General features: G+C 39.7%; 1 protein-coding gene across 10 annotated transcripts in view; it reads left to right on the top strand.

Moving 5' to 3' along the window:
* The window catches only part of LOC109625058 (A-kinase anchor protein 13), a 110,517-nt gene that overhangs the window by 15,208 nt on the left and 78,774 nt on the right, over nucleotides 1–16,535 (top strand). For all 10 annotated transcript variants that reach the window (XM_069538392.1, XM_069538266.1, XM_069538350.1 and 7 more), the window contains exons 2-5: nucleotides 438–481; nucleotides 10,398–10,551; nucleotides 13,090–13,250; nucleotides 13,608–13,779. In XM_069538392.1, the coding sequence (XP_069394493.1) occupies nucleotides 449–481; nucleotides 10,398–10,551; nucleotides 13,090–13,250; nucleotides 13,608–13,779 (520 nt within the window). In that variant the 5' untranslated portion in view covers nucleotides 438–448. The remainder of the gene's footprint in view (nucleotides 1–437; nucleotides 482–10,397; nucleotides 10,552–13,089; nucleotides 13,251–13,607; nucleotides 13,780–16,535) is intronic.

The following is a 16,535-nucleotide window of genomic DNA, read 5'->3' as shown; positions in this document are numbered from 1 at the left end:
AGCAGCTCATTCCACTGGGAAAAGAACAATACTAACAATTAAGTTGACTAGAATTATCTGAAGCCATGGCAATGAAAACTTTTTACTTAACATTTTGAGAAATATGCTTATTCATTTTCTCTCTGAAGTTTAGTAAAGACGAGGATTGTTGCCAGTAAAACAATGAGAGTGAAAATTTGTCAGGAGGCCAGAGACATGGCTTAAAATGAATGCTAATGTTGCTCTGTATCTGCTGCTAAACAGGTAACATGTTAGCCATATCAGCTGTATGTCAATACTATGTTAACAGCTTGTTGTAGTACCCCAAGTGGCCAACATTATCTATTATCTCATTTTGTATGATATCTACATCTATATATATATAGTGCTATGCGGTATGTTATATAGTATTATATACCACAAAGCTATAACGTCTCATTTGGTTCTTCTTTTTACAGTGTCCAGGGACATGAAACTCAATCCACAGCAAGCTCCATTGTATGTAAGTATCACCATTCATACTTCAAAAGCAGCAGTTTCTGTAGTGTATACTTTTTAGTTTCTCCAAAGGCCACTTAACACCCACACAGGTGTTCTTACTTTTTGACCTTTTCTCAGGACTGTGTAGATGTAGACAACTTCCATCTTTAGCATCATTGTTAATATTCAGTTCGATGATCTCATGTAATTCCTGGAATAGCCAAACATTTTTGGAACAGGAACGGGTCATTTAACTGGAAGTGCTAAAATCAGCTGTGTGGGTGTGCAGGGTGCAAATGTTTGTACTCATCCCACTGCCCTCAACTGTGTAGTCCATTCAGTGATCATGTTTTACATGGTATCAGTTGGATGAAATAAGAACCACTTGATGGTCTGATGATTTTATAAAAATAGACCCAGATAATCTCCAAAGAAATGACTAACATGAGACAAAAACAAGACTACTGATATGAAACATTTTTGGGGGTTATTTCTGGTATGTTGGCTTCTTCCATTCATATGATTTGTGTGTGTGAATGAGAAAGAAAAGTCTGTAGCCTACTTCAAAGTTACTTTTGTTCAGCTACTGTGTCTCCTGGGGTATTGGATGTTTGACAAAGAAGTAAAAGGCCTTTACTTTGCAGAAACAACGATTTTATGCAGTTAATTTCCCTACAGAGCGGAGCAACAAGAGAACCTTTGTGGATGTGGTGGATGAATTTCATAAGCCTCAACAAAACTTCTATGCCTCCTTTTGATCATGTGCAATGAGTTAAGGGTCAAATTGCAGATAATATCATTCAAAGCTTAGCGTTTTTTTATTTTGATTCGTCCCTGTTGTAACCACTTACCTGGGCTTTAGGGTCTTTCAACATGGTGATCATGTGATCTATCTTTCCCCCAGGTGTTGACCCTCCCCAAACATTCCCTGGTCAACTGGGATATGTACCTTTTTAGAATATACTTCCTTTCGTTTGGCTGCAACCATCAGGGGTTTGCCACAGTTGACTTATGTTTAATGTTTTTTATGTTTTTGCTGATGCAATCCTCCTTCTTATATGGGCTTGGGTTCGAGGAAGCGGGCGTCCAATTCAGGTTGTTCTCTCATCTGATTGTGTCTGGAACATCTCTGGAGTCAGGCGCCTGGGTTGTCTGCTTACCAGTGAAGCTCGATAAAGTTGTACCGGTGGAGGACATGAAGTTAATTGCAGAGGCCATCTCAGATCGCTGAAGTACCCACTATAGCTGCTTCCAAACCTTCTTGTGACCGCTCGTATGGATGTGCCATACTGGAGGAGCTGGACTGCCTGTGCAACCTGATCGGGCTGCAGCTACCACCTCGTGCTTCCAGGAGTGACAAGGACACTAGCAGAACACAAAACTAGAGAAGAAACAGTCAGGAAGGATAAGGAGAGAGCAATTGTCTGTGGCCATCACATGCAAAACCCTTCTCTTATTGGGGGGTTGTCTTGCTTTTGCCTTTCAATTGCACCTGTTGTTGCTTTCATTTAGACCAATTCAGGTGAAATTGGTCACTTGTGCTTCTCAAATGGACAGATTGATATCCCTGAAATTTAACTGACTAGCTGTGACAATAAAGTGCTCCCTTTATTTTTTTGAGCAGTGTATATAAAGCCCCAAATACTTTGTTTCCCCTGGTAGAGTATGGCATGTTTTTTCCCAGGAAAACACCTTTTCCTTTTTTCCTTTTTTGTATGAGGAGAATCTATGGCTCATTTATAATTCTGAATTATAGTTAGATTAGAAACAAAGGTTATATTCTATTAAAGTTTCAGTGTAAGATTTAATTAAAATTGATCTATTGGCAGAAATTAAATAATTCTAGTGATGTTTTCACTAGTGTGTGAAAATCTAAATTGTATGTATTGTCTTTTTTCTTTAGAATGGGCCTTTTATATTCAAATACTTTACATTAACATCTGGAGTGGGTTCTCTCTACAGAGGCCTCCATGTTTTTACAGTAGCCCAAACCGAACAAACACCTTTTGAGTTTTTTTGACAACTGAAGGCTACCACAGGTTCTCTTTCATGCTTGGAAGGGGAGCGTGAGGTGAGGGCTATTCAGCTGCAACATGCAACTTCACTACTAGATGTCACTAATTTCTACACACTGAACTTTTAACACATTTTTACCTCAATGCTTTTTGGGGGTTGAATTGGTTCTAAACACAATATGGTAGCATTTAACAAATCCCTAAATGTCTTCACTTTGAGTTGTGTAATCTGCACTGATTCATATTTACCCAGGGGGGTGTTGAGTTGGGAAAAATATTGTATATCTGAATAGTCTAGTAGGCAAGGTACACAGGAAATGAGATAAGTCAGAACCATCTGTGTGTTTGTGCGTGTGTGTCTCTAAAGGCTAGACTGGTTCATACATTAACCACCCAGACAACCTTATCTGTGATTTACAGTCTGACTCTTCAGTGGAACCAGGCGTGTAATAAGGCTAGTCAGGCATCAGATTTTGGATACTTATCACAGCAGTTCACAGGGACAAACTCATAGGGGTTAAGTAGTTGACCTGTAATTATGTTTTTTTAAAGACACATTTCATGAATTCTGCCATCCAGACTGACTTAAGAGGATGACCCCAGTTTGTTTGTCTAAATTTCTCATTCACTAAAATGGCTTTCAAACATGGACTGCAGACAGTGTCCAAAGGGGCTTTATGTGAGAACAAAAATGTATGAGAAAATATCTGGAATAGGTTTTGAGAGTCTATTTCACAGAAAGCTAGTGCACGTGTTGATGATGTTTCTAACATGCAACAGTTAAGATTCGTGAGCGTTTGTCAAGAGCTGACAACATTAGCAATGTGCTGGCAATGTGCTGAAATAATATCTGTGATTTCTGCAGTGGGGTTTAGACATTGTGTTCTGCCTCCTGCATGCTCGAACCATACACCACCCCTCCCCTGAATGTACTGGACATTTTCCTGTTGTTATGAACATGTCTGTCTGTCTCCATTTTAATGAGGCTGAAGGTAAATGTCTTATTGTTCTTCAAGAATGATTTTGGCCAAAGATTTTTTTTTATTTAGCAGGTAATCTGTATAAAAATTAAATAAAGGTTGATTGTTTACATTTAATTTATGAAGCTCTTTAAAAATGATGGTGTTCTTTAATAACAAAGAGAGTCTCTGCATGCAAAATCAACACTGCACTTTCCTGGGCCATTAACTATACGTGCCATGTGAAAAGCCAATAAGACATGTGGATTTGCGAAATATGCCTTCCGCATACAGACACAGAAATACAGACAGGTGGAATTAGTTGGTAGATTCTCTTCGAAATTGGATTGATGACACTTCTTACATGTCACAGATGCAAAAAGAAAACGTATCTACGAATGAAAAAGCATTGCAACTCACGTAGAAGACACTGATGAATATATCAAGAGAGTTTGAGGTGACAAGGTCTGATGCCGGTGATCTTGTCTCTGTCTGCTGCACCCCTCACCTGAATCATTTGGAGGATTTGTTGCTGTTGTGAACGTGTGTGAGTGAAGAACCTCTCGCTGGATTGTTAATGTGTGAAGGGAAACCCCTGGAGACAGTGCTGACCAAATCCAGAGGACCTCCGGGGATCATGTCTGAAAACGGCTATTGTGTATGTATGAAGGCTAGCAGAAGAGGACTCACACATTTGTTGGTTAGTTTGATTGTCAGCAGGATTACGCAAAATATATCAAACAGATTTGCACGTAACTTGGTGGAAGGATAGGGCATGAGCCAAGAAAGAACCCATAAACTTAATAAAGCATTGTGTGATGGGATGTATTTTTAATGAGTTCCTAGGGAATCATTTATGGATCTCAGTGCAATTTGTTGTAGTTTGGTTGAATTGTCCCTTGAAGGTGTGCACTCTACTGAGTGCCAGCAGTGTCTATGCAACAGGACACGTGACATATCTCTTGTGTTCAGGTAACTGATGAGAAATAAACATGTGATCATGTCACAGGAGTCCTTCACAACAAATCTCTACATTATGCTGTCTATACGTGCAAGGAGAGAATTATTAATTTAGGCTGCAAATAAGCTTAAAATCATCATTAAAAGCAGCCTCAGAGAGAAATCATAATAAACCAAGCACTGCCTTACCTGGTTAGCTGAACCCAGTACACTTGCAAGATGTGTGGAAAGGGCAACACTCACACATGCATATTTAAAAAGAGGGGGTTGGGTTCATAGCCTCCAGCTGTTCTTTTGATGCTGCTCTAAAGCTGCCTGTTCGCCACTGAAGTTCTGTGATTAGCAGGTCAATACCTCAGCAGGTCACTTTGTTAAGTACTTATTACCAGCAGAGCGTCGGTCATACGGTGTGGCTGAAAGAAATCTATTTGTGCATGTCACACTGCTTTAAACCGGCTGGTTTACTTTCCTGAGTTAAGAGTTTCATAGAGGTTTTTCTTTTATGCATGCAATTGACACTCCCGCCAAGGAGGTTATGTTTTCATCGGGGTTTATTTGTTTTTTAGTTAGTTTAAACTACTTAACTGATTTCCACGGAACTTGGTGGATGCGATATGGGTCAAGAAGAAACCATTAAACCTTTGTGCAGATCCGGGGGTGGATACAAGAATTGTTTTTCACTTTCATCAAAATTGTGAGATATTTTTTCATTGATTTCTCAGAGCTGTTGGGCTGTGACTGTGTATGCACTCTGCAGAAATCTCTTTTGCATCACAGCTATTGTTACTGTCAGTAGTTGTGTGTGTGTGTGTGTGTGTGTGTGTGGGGGGGGGGGGGGGTGCAAAGGTTGCTCTGTGCAGCTGTGTTTCCTGCAGCAGCTCTGGCAGATGTTTCACATCTCTGTTTCTCTACCTCCACACCCCTCAACCACAGGAGCCTTCTGACTGGCAATGATCTGTTGATATTGTTTTCTACTCTTTAATATTTCTTCTGTATTATATATATATATAATCAATCTGCTATGAATACATTTCAATTCATAGGGGATTGATTACAAGCAATCATAACTGAGAAGGTAAAAAGTAACAGAATTGAAAAAATATAAATTTTGTGTCATCTTTGGTTATAACAGCATTTCTAATGAATGACTATTACTTTGGACAAAGTGTGAGGCAGCTGTTCTGCTATCACAAATAATTTTAGCAGCTATTGTGTCAAAATGTACCTGTTCTCCTTTGTAGAGGATATGAAGGTATTTCACACTGGTACGTCTTCATTTTCAAATACAGTGCCAATTCACAAATGCATTCTGGTTCCAATCCCCTTAGTATCTCAAACCGCAATTTAGAGTCTGAACGAGACTGTATTTTAAGGACCCTGGGCCATTTAGTGTTGATTTGTAGTTGCAGAAAAGATGATTGTTTTTATGAAGTGTTTTGTTGTTTCTTAATATGGCTAGCAGCAGCATTTGGTAAGCATTTTTTCTGTTTTTTTTCCGATCAATCTATTAATTGTCAGAATTTCTTAATGATCTCAAGCATCTCTTTCTGCATTATGTTGTATAAAAAGGTTTTCATATTTACACGTTAGATCAAATATACACAAATAGAGTATATATCTTTAATTGGCCAACATATAAAGTTGTCTGACTGATATACCTCTTTAAGATGTTTTCTATCTGAGACAGAGCTGATACACTGCACAGTAATTGGACTTGGGAGTGATTGCTGATTGTATCCATTCACAATGCAGACAAAAGCCATGTTAGTGGGTGTTAGTGTATTTTTTGACCATTGGAAAACAGGCTATGTATCGTTCAGGCTTTGCTAATTGACTTGAGATGAGTTTTTAATGGAGATAATGTCATGCCTGCTAGCTTCCATCCATCTACAACTAATTTATATCAGTGCCTCGGCTGGTTAAAGCTGAGATTCTCTGTGCATAGCAAAGCATGCATCCTCTATGATGCAATTCGGTGCATTTAGTCCTGGCTCTCAGAAGGTTACTGCAGGCTGTTTCTCTTCCTGTGGCCTCTGGCTGTGTGGTCAGCGTTGAGCACATTTTCTCCCTCACATTGTTCAGCAGCATTGGCATGCCAAACAGAGACATGACAATCCCAAAGCTACTGGTTAGCCTCCCTGCTGTCCCCCCGCTATGGAGCAAGGCCTTGAGGCTACTGCCTCATAAGAGCGGGAAGAAGCACCTTTAACCCTGACAGTTGAGCTCTCCTTGAGACTAGCCTTCACTAGCTGCCATATTGGGATGTTTCATGTTAGACTGGTCTGATGAAAGGACTGCATCATTTGTCACATCAAGTGGGATGAAATGTCCCATTGTTCCTCCTCGCTGTTGACAAGCTGCAGTCCCCCATTGGAAAACAGCTAATTTCGAACAATATCCCTATTTTGTTTGCTTCTCCTCCTCCTCAGTCTGTCCTCAGATGACACTTCATCATATCCAACAATGCTCACCCACAAAGCGTCCAGTTGTCACTTTGGAAAAAAGGAGGCACTACAATGATCAGTGTATAATTGAATTTGACATTGGAAAATAAGTACTTTGGCAAGACGTTTTATATCATTTGGTTTGAAAAATGTACAGTAGTCTGAGACAAGATGTTGTACAAAATGTATTTAAACTTAGTTTATGTTGAATTTGATTCTAATATTTGGTAAGATTTCCTGCGAGCACATGGGCAACAAATAAACCAAAACCAAAATTGAAAACGTTAAACCCAGCAAACCACCTGATATGCAACGACAGCATTAGGCAGCAAAGCACATACATATCATTCAATCAAATTTTTGCTTGTATATCCCATGTCCTTAACCCTCAACAAGAGTAAGGAAAAACTACTAAAAACCCTATTAACAGGGGGAAATAAATGTAGAAACAGTGTATGAGCTAGTTGAAAATGGGTTGTTCAAATAAGCTGCTTTCAGGCATGCACTGAACTCCACAGTTCCTCCATATTTTTTCATGTGTGAGGTGCATGTGTGAATGTAAATGTCAGTGTCAGACGCTTCGCTGTCTCTGCGGAGTTTCTCTGCCTGGCCTCCTTGTATAATGTCTGTAGAAATCCAGAAGAAGTTGATGGGTGAACACAGAGGGGATTCCCACTGGAATCACCGCAAGCGAGTGGGGGATTTATTACGCTTCTAAAGCGCGACAGATGCAAAATTAAAGGAACAAAAAGAAAACAAATATATCCCAGTGAAAAAGTGGTGTCTTACAATTAGAAGACACAGACGACATGTGATCGCCGCAGCAGAGTTAATATGTCACTTCCTGCCTCTGCCCACTGCACCCGGTTGCTCCACCTCTCACCTGAATAATACAGTGGATTTGTTGCTGTTGTGAACGTGTCTATGCAGAGAACCTTGCGCTTTTTTGTGCATTTGTGAAAGGCAAACTACGGGTACTTTAACCCCCATTTTTTTTAAATCCTCTTCATGCCCCAAAAGCGTTAAAAAAGCTTTGTCTCGAAATAAATAACTCTCATTGCACATGACCAGACTTTCCCCAGAGAGACATGCACCGATAAAGCAGAGACGACAACCAGAACATGCAAGTCATGAAAAGTCTGCTTCTAGCATTTGTCAGACATTCATTTGTTTTTCAGGCGTAGCTTTGATGCATTTTTTTGTGTATCAGGCTCTTGCTTGCATTTCCAGGAATACCAATCCTAGCTTTAAACTAACATTGCAGACAAACAGACGCTTTAATCCATTTCTTTGACATTTGGTTGTTTTGGGTTGCTTAAAGACAAAAAAGAAATCCCACCATCACCGTATCTTCTTTAATATCTCAACACTCTTGTTCAACTCTGAAAACTGAAGGTCAGTGCTTTGTGTCATGTGCTCCAAACTGGAACAGATGGTTGTGGAAAGTGAATTAATGCTCTCAATAACCAGCATTTATTTCCATAACTGCTGTAGTTGACTTGAAGAGAATTTCCAGTATGAAGCAGGGCTCTGGCAAAGAGCATTGTCTTTAATTTCCCAGTGAAAAAGCTGGAATAGTTGATTTGAAATAACATATGAAGAAGTGATGCTGTTGATCATGTTGCCTCCTCCTTTTGTAAAACCTTTTTATCCTCCACTATCTCCGTAGTCTGAAACTGACAGAGCTCTTTCATTAATTCTTCAAATAGTCAAGCTGCTCCTCCATTTTTCATCCCTGTCCTGTGCCTCTGTGTTTGTTTGTTAATGATGTGATGGGCTTCATTTCAGAATCAATAAATCATTATCATATTAACTTTGAGGCATTAGTGTAATTGCAGCAAACAAGTATGGCTGTGTGAAAACTGGAAGTCTCCGCAATTTTTTTGACTTTGTGGCCCTGTTAATATTTAGGTCCTAGATGATACAGTTGTGAAGGTTAATAGTTCACAAATGACACCATGAATTGGACTTTAATGCAGCTTAAGTGATCAATGGTGCTTGGATTTTGCCCCCAGTCAGCGCCGCTGGAATCTAATGGTGGAGATTGTGAAGAATTCTGTTCTGAAGAATGGCTTTCTTTGCTTTCTGCTATAAAAATGTTTCCATGCATGTTCAGATGTTTCAACAGAGTTGTTGTGTTGACGGCCTTGGCAGAAATGCTCTTTTCACATATTCTACATTCTACTGTGCGCTATTGGCATTAAGCCTGATAAAATGGAGCCACATTTCTCATTTTTCAGTCGGTTTTTATAAACACTATGAAATTCACACTGTAGCAAGTCTTTGAAAATAGAACAACACACACAATACCAGGGTCTGGGGCTGGCGTATGGTGCTTTTCTTGCATACCTCTACAAAGTGGTTGTGTTTAGTTAGCCAGACAGTCACCAGCATTATTAGATCATGGTACAAGCATGCTGCATGCTTACTGGCTAAGTGACATTAGTGAAATTTGTATCTTTAGGTAATAAAATTTGGTGCTGAATGATAAGGCAGTTTTCAATCTATTTGATTTGACTATGGCTGAACAGATAAACTTGCTTAGTTGCGCCGCTAGAGAAGCAGGGTTGAGTTTAATTAGGTAGTAGTTAGTTAGTGAGTTAGTTAGTCAGTGGTAGTTTTTGTTTGTGGTTTTAAATATGTGGACTGTCACACACGTTCCAGCTTTGTCGTACACACTCTCTAATCTTTCTAGTCTTTAATGGAGTCGGGTGCATTCGTAACCTTCACCGTTTTTGTTATGGCAGTGCTTTATGAATAGGTGCATGCTTCCTTGATTAACTCCTGTTGTGGTCTAATAATTCAAATCCAAATGTATTGTTCCCCTTACACACCTGGTATAAACATGTGGGTTTTTTGATCCGATCTCAAGTGGACAGCTCTTAGTACAGGTGTGAACACACTCAGATCGGGTATAGATCTGATCATGCCAGACCACATTCAAAGGTGGTATCAACATTGATCACCACATAATGATCACCATAATGATCAATACTTTCCTCAAATAGGGGAAGCGATCTGAGATCCGATCATGAAGCGCACGTGGGGCCACATTTTAATGCCAGGTGTGAATGCATGCACTCAGAGCTGTCCACTTGTAATCGGATCACTAAAACCACATGTTAAGACCAGGTGTCTACGGGCCTTAGTTTATCTACATTTGGAGCTGTCTCTCAGCATCTGTTGAATCAGCCAAGTTGGATTTTAGTAAATGTGAACAGGGTCTTTTTTCTTCTTCATTAAACAATCATGAAAGGGGCAGTTCTTCCTTAAACTGATTCCAGTTACACAATTTTAACTGCAGAAGTTCAGCATTACCTCAGCTTAAAAAGGACAGCAGATTTACAAACACTACTCATGTGCTACATTTTGATATGATGAATTAATAATATACAGTATGCAAATTAATTTGTATATCTCTCTCAATTAGTGTTTGCATAGATTTGTTAATATATATTTTGTCTAGGGGTATTTGTCTCCTGCTCTTTTGTTGACAACTCTTTCTCTGTGCTGTTTTCTTCTCTATGTCATTTCCTCTTGCTGGCTGCCTGTCTCTGCAGGGGCAATGTGTTGTCACGGTGCAGCTCGCTGATGAAGAGCTGGCTGCGGATGAGGAGGGCGTGCACTACTTCCTTCTGTTTGCTGGCAGCACACAAAGGCACCTGACCAGCACCCTAAGGAGCAGTCATGACACCTTGCAGGCGGTGTGTCCCGGTAAGCCACCCCGCCCACAATGCATTGCAGCTTCACTGTCATATTTAATGGACCTGTGGGAAAGTGGCTCCACCTACAGTAATGAATTAATAATAAATCTATTTAAATTCTGAAGACAGTCATTGTTGTAGGCACCTTAGCTCAGTCTAGGTTAATAAAACATGGAAGGAAAGTTCTCTGAATGCAGCATCATTGCAAACTCATATGCTGCAGATCAATAACATATAAGAGAGAGTCAATACCCCCCCAACAATATAGTCATATTTACCAAAAGGTGAAAAAAATACAACATCTCCTGTAAAGGTCGATCCTCTATAGTGATCAAGTGCAACAGTTATTTCTTTTAGGAACAGGATCATGGGGCAGTCAGGAGTTATTGTAGGGGAGGAGGAAAGTCTAAGTGATACATGATTCATCATCTACTACCACCACCACTTTCCTCGTTATTGAAACTAATATTGTGTTTTGGAGAGAGAAAAATCACCTTACTGTACCTAAGTTCATTGAGCCTGGTTCTTTCGTCACTCTCCTCTGAGCACATCCCACTTTTACCCAGTTCTCCAATACTCAGAGATACTTCTCGCTGAGTTGAATGAACAACAACAGGTGGCACTGAGATCAGGGGGCAAAGGTCACAGGGCACAGAAAATAGGTGGCAAAAATGTATAATAGTTGTGATCCTTCCATAAACATGGTTTGCGTTCTCAAATGTTGAGAAAGACAAAAATATTAAATTGGACAAATTAAAAAGACATTGTTGAGCTCTTTGAGCCTGCGTGTTGACAGGAATAAAGAAAGCAGGACATGATAAACTGTTATCTTGTTAAGAGCTCGCCTGAATTAACGCCAACGGAAGGTGGGTGGAAGGAGGTGTGACTCCTCAAACAGATTAGCTCTGCTTTGCTGCTTCTTCCAAAGGGCCGATCCTGTGACCAACCAGAAGTTCGCAGGATAGAATACCCAGGTGGCCTGGGAAATTAGCTGCAGATACCCGGAGTTAGCGCTGTAGTTTGAGCAAGGAACTTGAGCCTGTTTGTTTAATGAGATAATAAAGCTGCTTTCAGACATGTGCTGAAACATGCAATTTTCTGGAGTTGCTGTATGTGAGAATACAAACGTCTGAGTCAGTTGCTCCACACATTTTTCGGGACTATTCCTGCAAGCCCCCTAGTAAAATCCGTCAAATTTTCAGAGTGACCCAATGTGAGAATACGGTAGGAATGTTTTTGAGTGGGCATGTTAATTACACATGAGGGATGCAAAACTGAAAAAACACCAATGTGTTCGGACAAAGAGGAGGTGTCATACATGTAGAAGATGCAGACAATGTCAGCTTTGAATGACAACAAATTTGGAGAACTGAAAGTGATATGGTCTGACACTGGTGTTGATTTGCTTTAAACAAAACCTTTTTATTCTGCAGTGTAATTTATAAGTCATGTTCTACCTCCTGCAGTTTTGAAAATATTCCTGCAATCTCTGAGACAGAAGTAAAATCATTGTAACAAGTAAGATCATGTTGAGCAGGAAGTCACTGAATACATTTGCATTTACAACATAGAGCCTCTACAATCTGTTAGCTGTGTTTTGACATCACTACAGTCCTCTTTGTTCATTCCATCTGTTGTGACGGAAAACTCATAAGAATGAACTTTGGTGAATATGTTTTGTGTTGTTAATTTCCTGGTAGGTCAACTCTGATTTGTGACTGCTGAACAGGTTGTGGTGAGATGAATTGAAAAACATTAAATTAAGTCAAATATTATGTTTTATTTGTATGAAATTAATTATATTCAAACCAGTCTACACTGTGCTGTAGCTGGTTATTGTTAAAGAGTTGTAAAGAATTGTTAATCTAATGAATAATAATGTAAGGTTTCAACGCATGTCTATTTACTGTGTCTGTATGAAGGTTTCATCACCTCTTCCAGATAAACTCTGTACAATGTACAGAGTTTAGTCAGATAACAGAACATCGAGCTGTTTTCAGACATGTATTATGTGAATGAACTGTTTGCCTTTCACATATAAAGGACGCATCAGGAGATGTTTGGGTCAGATAGACTTGTTTTTGTTTACAGCAAATCAACATCTCCAACAGCTCTCGAATTTCATTGTCTTTGAAATTTGACATTTTTGTCTGCATCTCCACTCACCATCTGTTACAATGGTGAGTGGAGCAGGAAAAGTTCCGGAAAATGTCTGAAGCAGCTGCTTCGGATCATCATCGATATCAAGCTTTTTGTATTTACTTTGCTTTTCAGCTGACTTTCTTCACAGGTCACAGCCACTGCACATTCCCCATTACAGGTCTTTCATGGTTTTTGTACCATGTTAGCCACAACTAGCTAACAACTATTCATGTTCATGCAACACAAGGACATAAAAAAATGCATATGCCAACTACACATAACATTATTAAAGGCTTGTTTAAAGCACATGGTTGACATTGCAATATACACATATTGATATCCATTTTATTCTGTTCCGTGTTCATTCCTTTCTTCCTGTCTCCTTCCTCATTGCATCATCTTGTAGCCCATGACTGCTGCGAGGGGGTACTGGTCACCTTGTGCTCTGTCAGCCGATTTGTCCCTGAGGCCCCAAAGAAAGACCTACGCCTGGGTAGTGTGTCTCCACTGGGCGAGCAACGATTCAGCTTCGTCCAGGATTTGGCTTTTGACATGGCCCAGTTTCTGGTGAGCAACAAGACGAGTCATTTCCATTTCTGTATCGGCTGTAAAATGACAAGAAAAGCTGCGGTTTGTCATAGAGCGAGAGGTTAACATGTCACAGTTTTTTTCTGACAATGTCTGATGTCTGACAAATTTTACTTTTATCTGAATATTATTTGCTTTTTTCAACACAGCACAATTCTGAGTTTAGTGTGATACATGCATGTGGATTTTCATATCTTATGTATTCATACAAATACATTTTAGTCATTTAGCTAATGCTCTATGCTGAAGCTAATGCTGAGCGCCTTAAAATGAGTGCTTCAAGACTAAGCCTCAGCTTTGGAAACTTGACTCATGTTTGTATCACCCTCCAAACAGGTGAGCACGGCAGGTCGAGCTGACGCCCTAGATGGAGCGCTGCTGCTGGATGAGTGTCAGATTCCTCTGCGGGAGTGTGAACGTCTGGATGAGAGCCTGGCGCTGGCCCTCCAGCATCTCGCCCTGCCTCTGGGATGGACCTTACTGGGAAACAAACCAACCAACATCACTGGTGAGACTGGAGGGCAAGTCCTTATTTACAAGTCAAAAAACCTGTCAAAAAGTAGTAGAGTAGTGCTACAATTACATATACAGTATATATATATATTTGTGTTGTACTAAAACACTGTCACTGTCACCAGTTCAGTGACAGAATGAACACATTTTACATTAACTGTAAAATACTGCTGTTAATCATGGTCTGCCGTCACCCTCCCCAACACATGAAGGTAGTTTGTATGGATGCGTAAGTTATTCAGGTCTCAAAACACTATAGTCTGAAATCAGCTATGACACTACCTTTGTCTGACCTCCACAGTTTGATGTACTTGCTAGCTTTTAAGTTGAATCATTAGATGCCGTTATCTCTCCAATGCAATTAGAGAAAGAACATCATTTTAAAATAAATTGGAAACACATGATACTGTAGAAACTCTTTGTAGAGTTTTCCATGTATGGAAGAACTCATTGAGTCTTCCAACTACCAGAACCATGCAGACTGCAGGGCACTTAAACTGAAGACTGTCTGTCTACAGTATGTCTGCAATATATATATATACTTATTTTTTTACATCTTGTGTACTAGTAGGGAATTACTATCTTATAATAGCCTATTTAAAATGTAATATAATCAATCCATCCATCCATCATTTATACCACTTATTCTTTTAAGGGTTGTGGGGGAGCTACAGCCAATCAAAGGGCAAGAAACAGGATACACCCAAGACAGGTTGCTAGTCCATCACAGGGTCAAGATACAGAGGCAAACAACATTTCACACTCACTATCAAATTCAAGTCTCCAATTAACCTAACCCCGATCTGCATGTTTTTGTAACGTGGGAGGAAGCCAGAGTACCCAGTGTAAATCCACGCAGACGCTGGGATTTGATCCAAGATCTACAGTTCCAACCACTTTGTCACTGTTCCATTCCTAGTTTGATATAATATAGAATCTAATAATTTAATGATATGTTAATTGTAATTGGTAAATGCTCTGTATTCATATAGAGCCTTTCTAGTCTTTATGACCACTCACAGTGCTTTGCAGTGCAGTTTATTGCCATTCACCCATTCACACACACATCCATACAGTGAATCTATGGGCAGCACTTTTTTCTGAGGGGCAATTTAGGATTCAGCATCTTGCCCAAGGACAGTTCTAACACCCCTCAGCTACAGCCGCTCAGATGTTTGATATGTTGTTAATATTATGTTTACAAGTAGACCCTGTTGGCTTGAGTATGTCCCTTGAGAAATGTAACTGCAGGTCAAGGCTCCGGCTGATAGCACTTTGATACATCAAGAGCTGTGATTGCCGATTTTCTCTCACATGTTTCTAATGCCAGCGGAGATTATCTGGTCCTTTTCAATAACACACATATCGGAAAACCATCTCCACTGCATGTGAATGATGGATTGTAAACATAGTATGAGGAATGTTGTTGGAGCACAATATAGCCCGAGATATTCATCCAGCGTTGCAGTGATGCTATCATCACTGATTTAATTTATTTATTAATAACACAAAAAATATTTTACTGAAAACATTTGGTATAGCAGGTCTCCAATACATGTGCTAATTTCTTCTTCTATATTTTGGCAGTCTAGAAACTGGCGCTGCACGTCTTCTGTGCAATGTTACGACATGCATTGAACTTCCAGGCGTTGGTCTGTAAACAGCCATGAACATTTGTGTACTTCTTGTTTTTGACATCTTGGAAACAATGTGCAACAGTAATTTTTTTCTTCTTTGTATAATGCAACAGCGAGGTGGGAAAGCTTCTCAGTTTCAGACACGTTCTTTACATCGAACATGACTCGGGGGTTGGGGGACAGAATGGCAACCTCTACTGGTAATAGGAAAGGAGTCAATCGTCTTTATTTAGTGGGATGAGCGGTGAACCTACTAATTTTAGAGTATAAGAGGTATATGACTAATATGAAATGTGAGTTCATGTTTACATACAAAGTGTTTAACTTTGCTCATTTTGTGTTTAATACGTACCAACAGTGCACAAAAAGTGCTTTGATTTGCTGGGTTAAAGTCAAAACCAATGCTCGTTTTTCACATTCTTAAAATCTAAGGAGAAGGACTGTGCTCTAATCTGGTGGTGTGACACTCTGACAGTCTGCATGTATATCTGTTCGTCTGTTTCTGCACTTCTTGTAACCCCATGCAGACTGGGCCCTTTTTGGTGCCTAGCACTTTAAAAAATATACAACTTACTTACTTATTAACACAGCTCTAATTGGAGAAGGAGCCAGAAAATATCTCCAAACAAATAATCACTGAATCTGTGTAAGAATATATTGAAATTGTACTTACTAAATGACTTAATTATGTTTTCGTGTTATCTTTAGTTGACACTCAGTGGATATAATGCAGCCCATTCGAATCCCTCTCTTACAAACAGGAGGCCAGTGAGCTCAGTGTAGTTGATAGCTTTTATTCACAGAACGACATGAACATGAAAATATGTCAGTGAATGGACTTTTCATCTGACTCTGTCATTAGTATGATCAGAGCCTAGTGTCACAGCAGTACAGTTGGGAGAAACGGGCATGTCAGTCTAAACAAACATACATCTTTATCAGAATGAAAGTGCCAATTTTTTCCGTTGCCGTTGACTCTGATGACTTTAATCAGTTAAAGGGAGTGAAATGAGTTGATGTGGATGATAACCTCTGTGAGATAATTGCTCTCTGTGAAGCGGCGTAAACAAGACATTGGGGAGTAGTTTGAGCACTGCTGCTGCCTCTGGCTGTT

This window comes from Paralichthys olivaceus, chromosome 1, assembly GCF_024713975.1.
Source record: "Paralichthys olivaceus isolate ysfri-2021 chromosome 1, ASM2471397v2, whole genome shotgun sequence".
Lineage (NCBI taxonomy): Eukaryota > Metazoa > Chordata > Actinopteri > Pleuronectiformes > Paralichthyidae > Paralichthys > Paralichthys olivaceus.
Note: the sequence above shows the minus strand (reverse complement) of the source record. Positions and strands in the feature narration are given on the sequence as shown.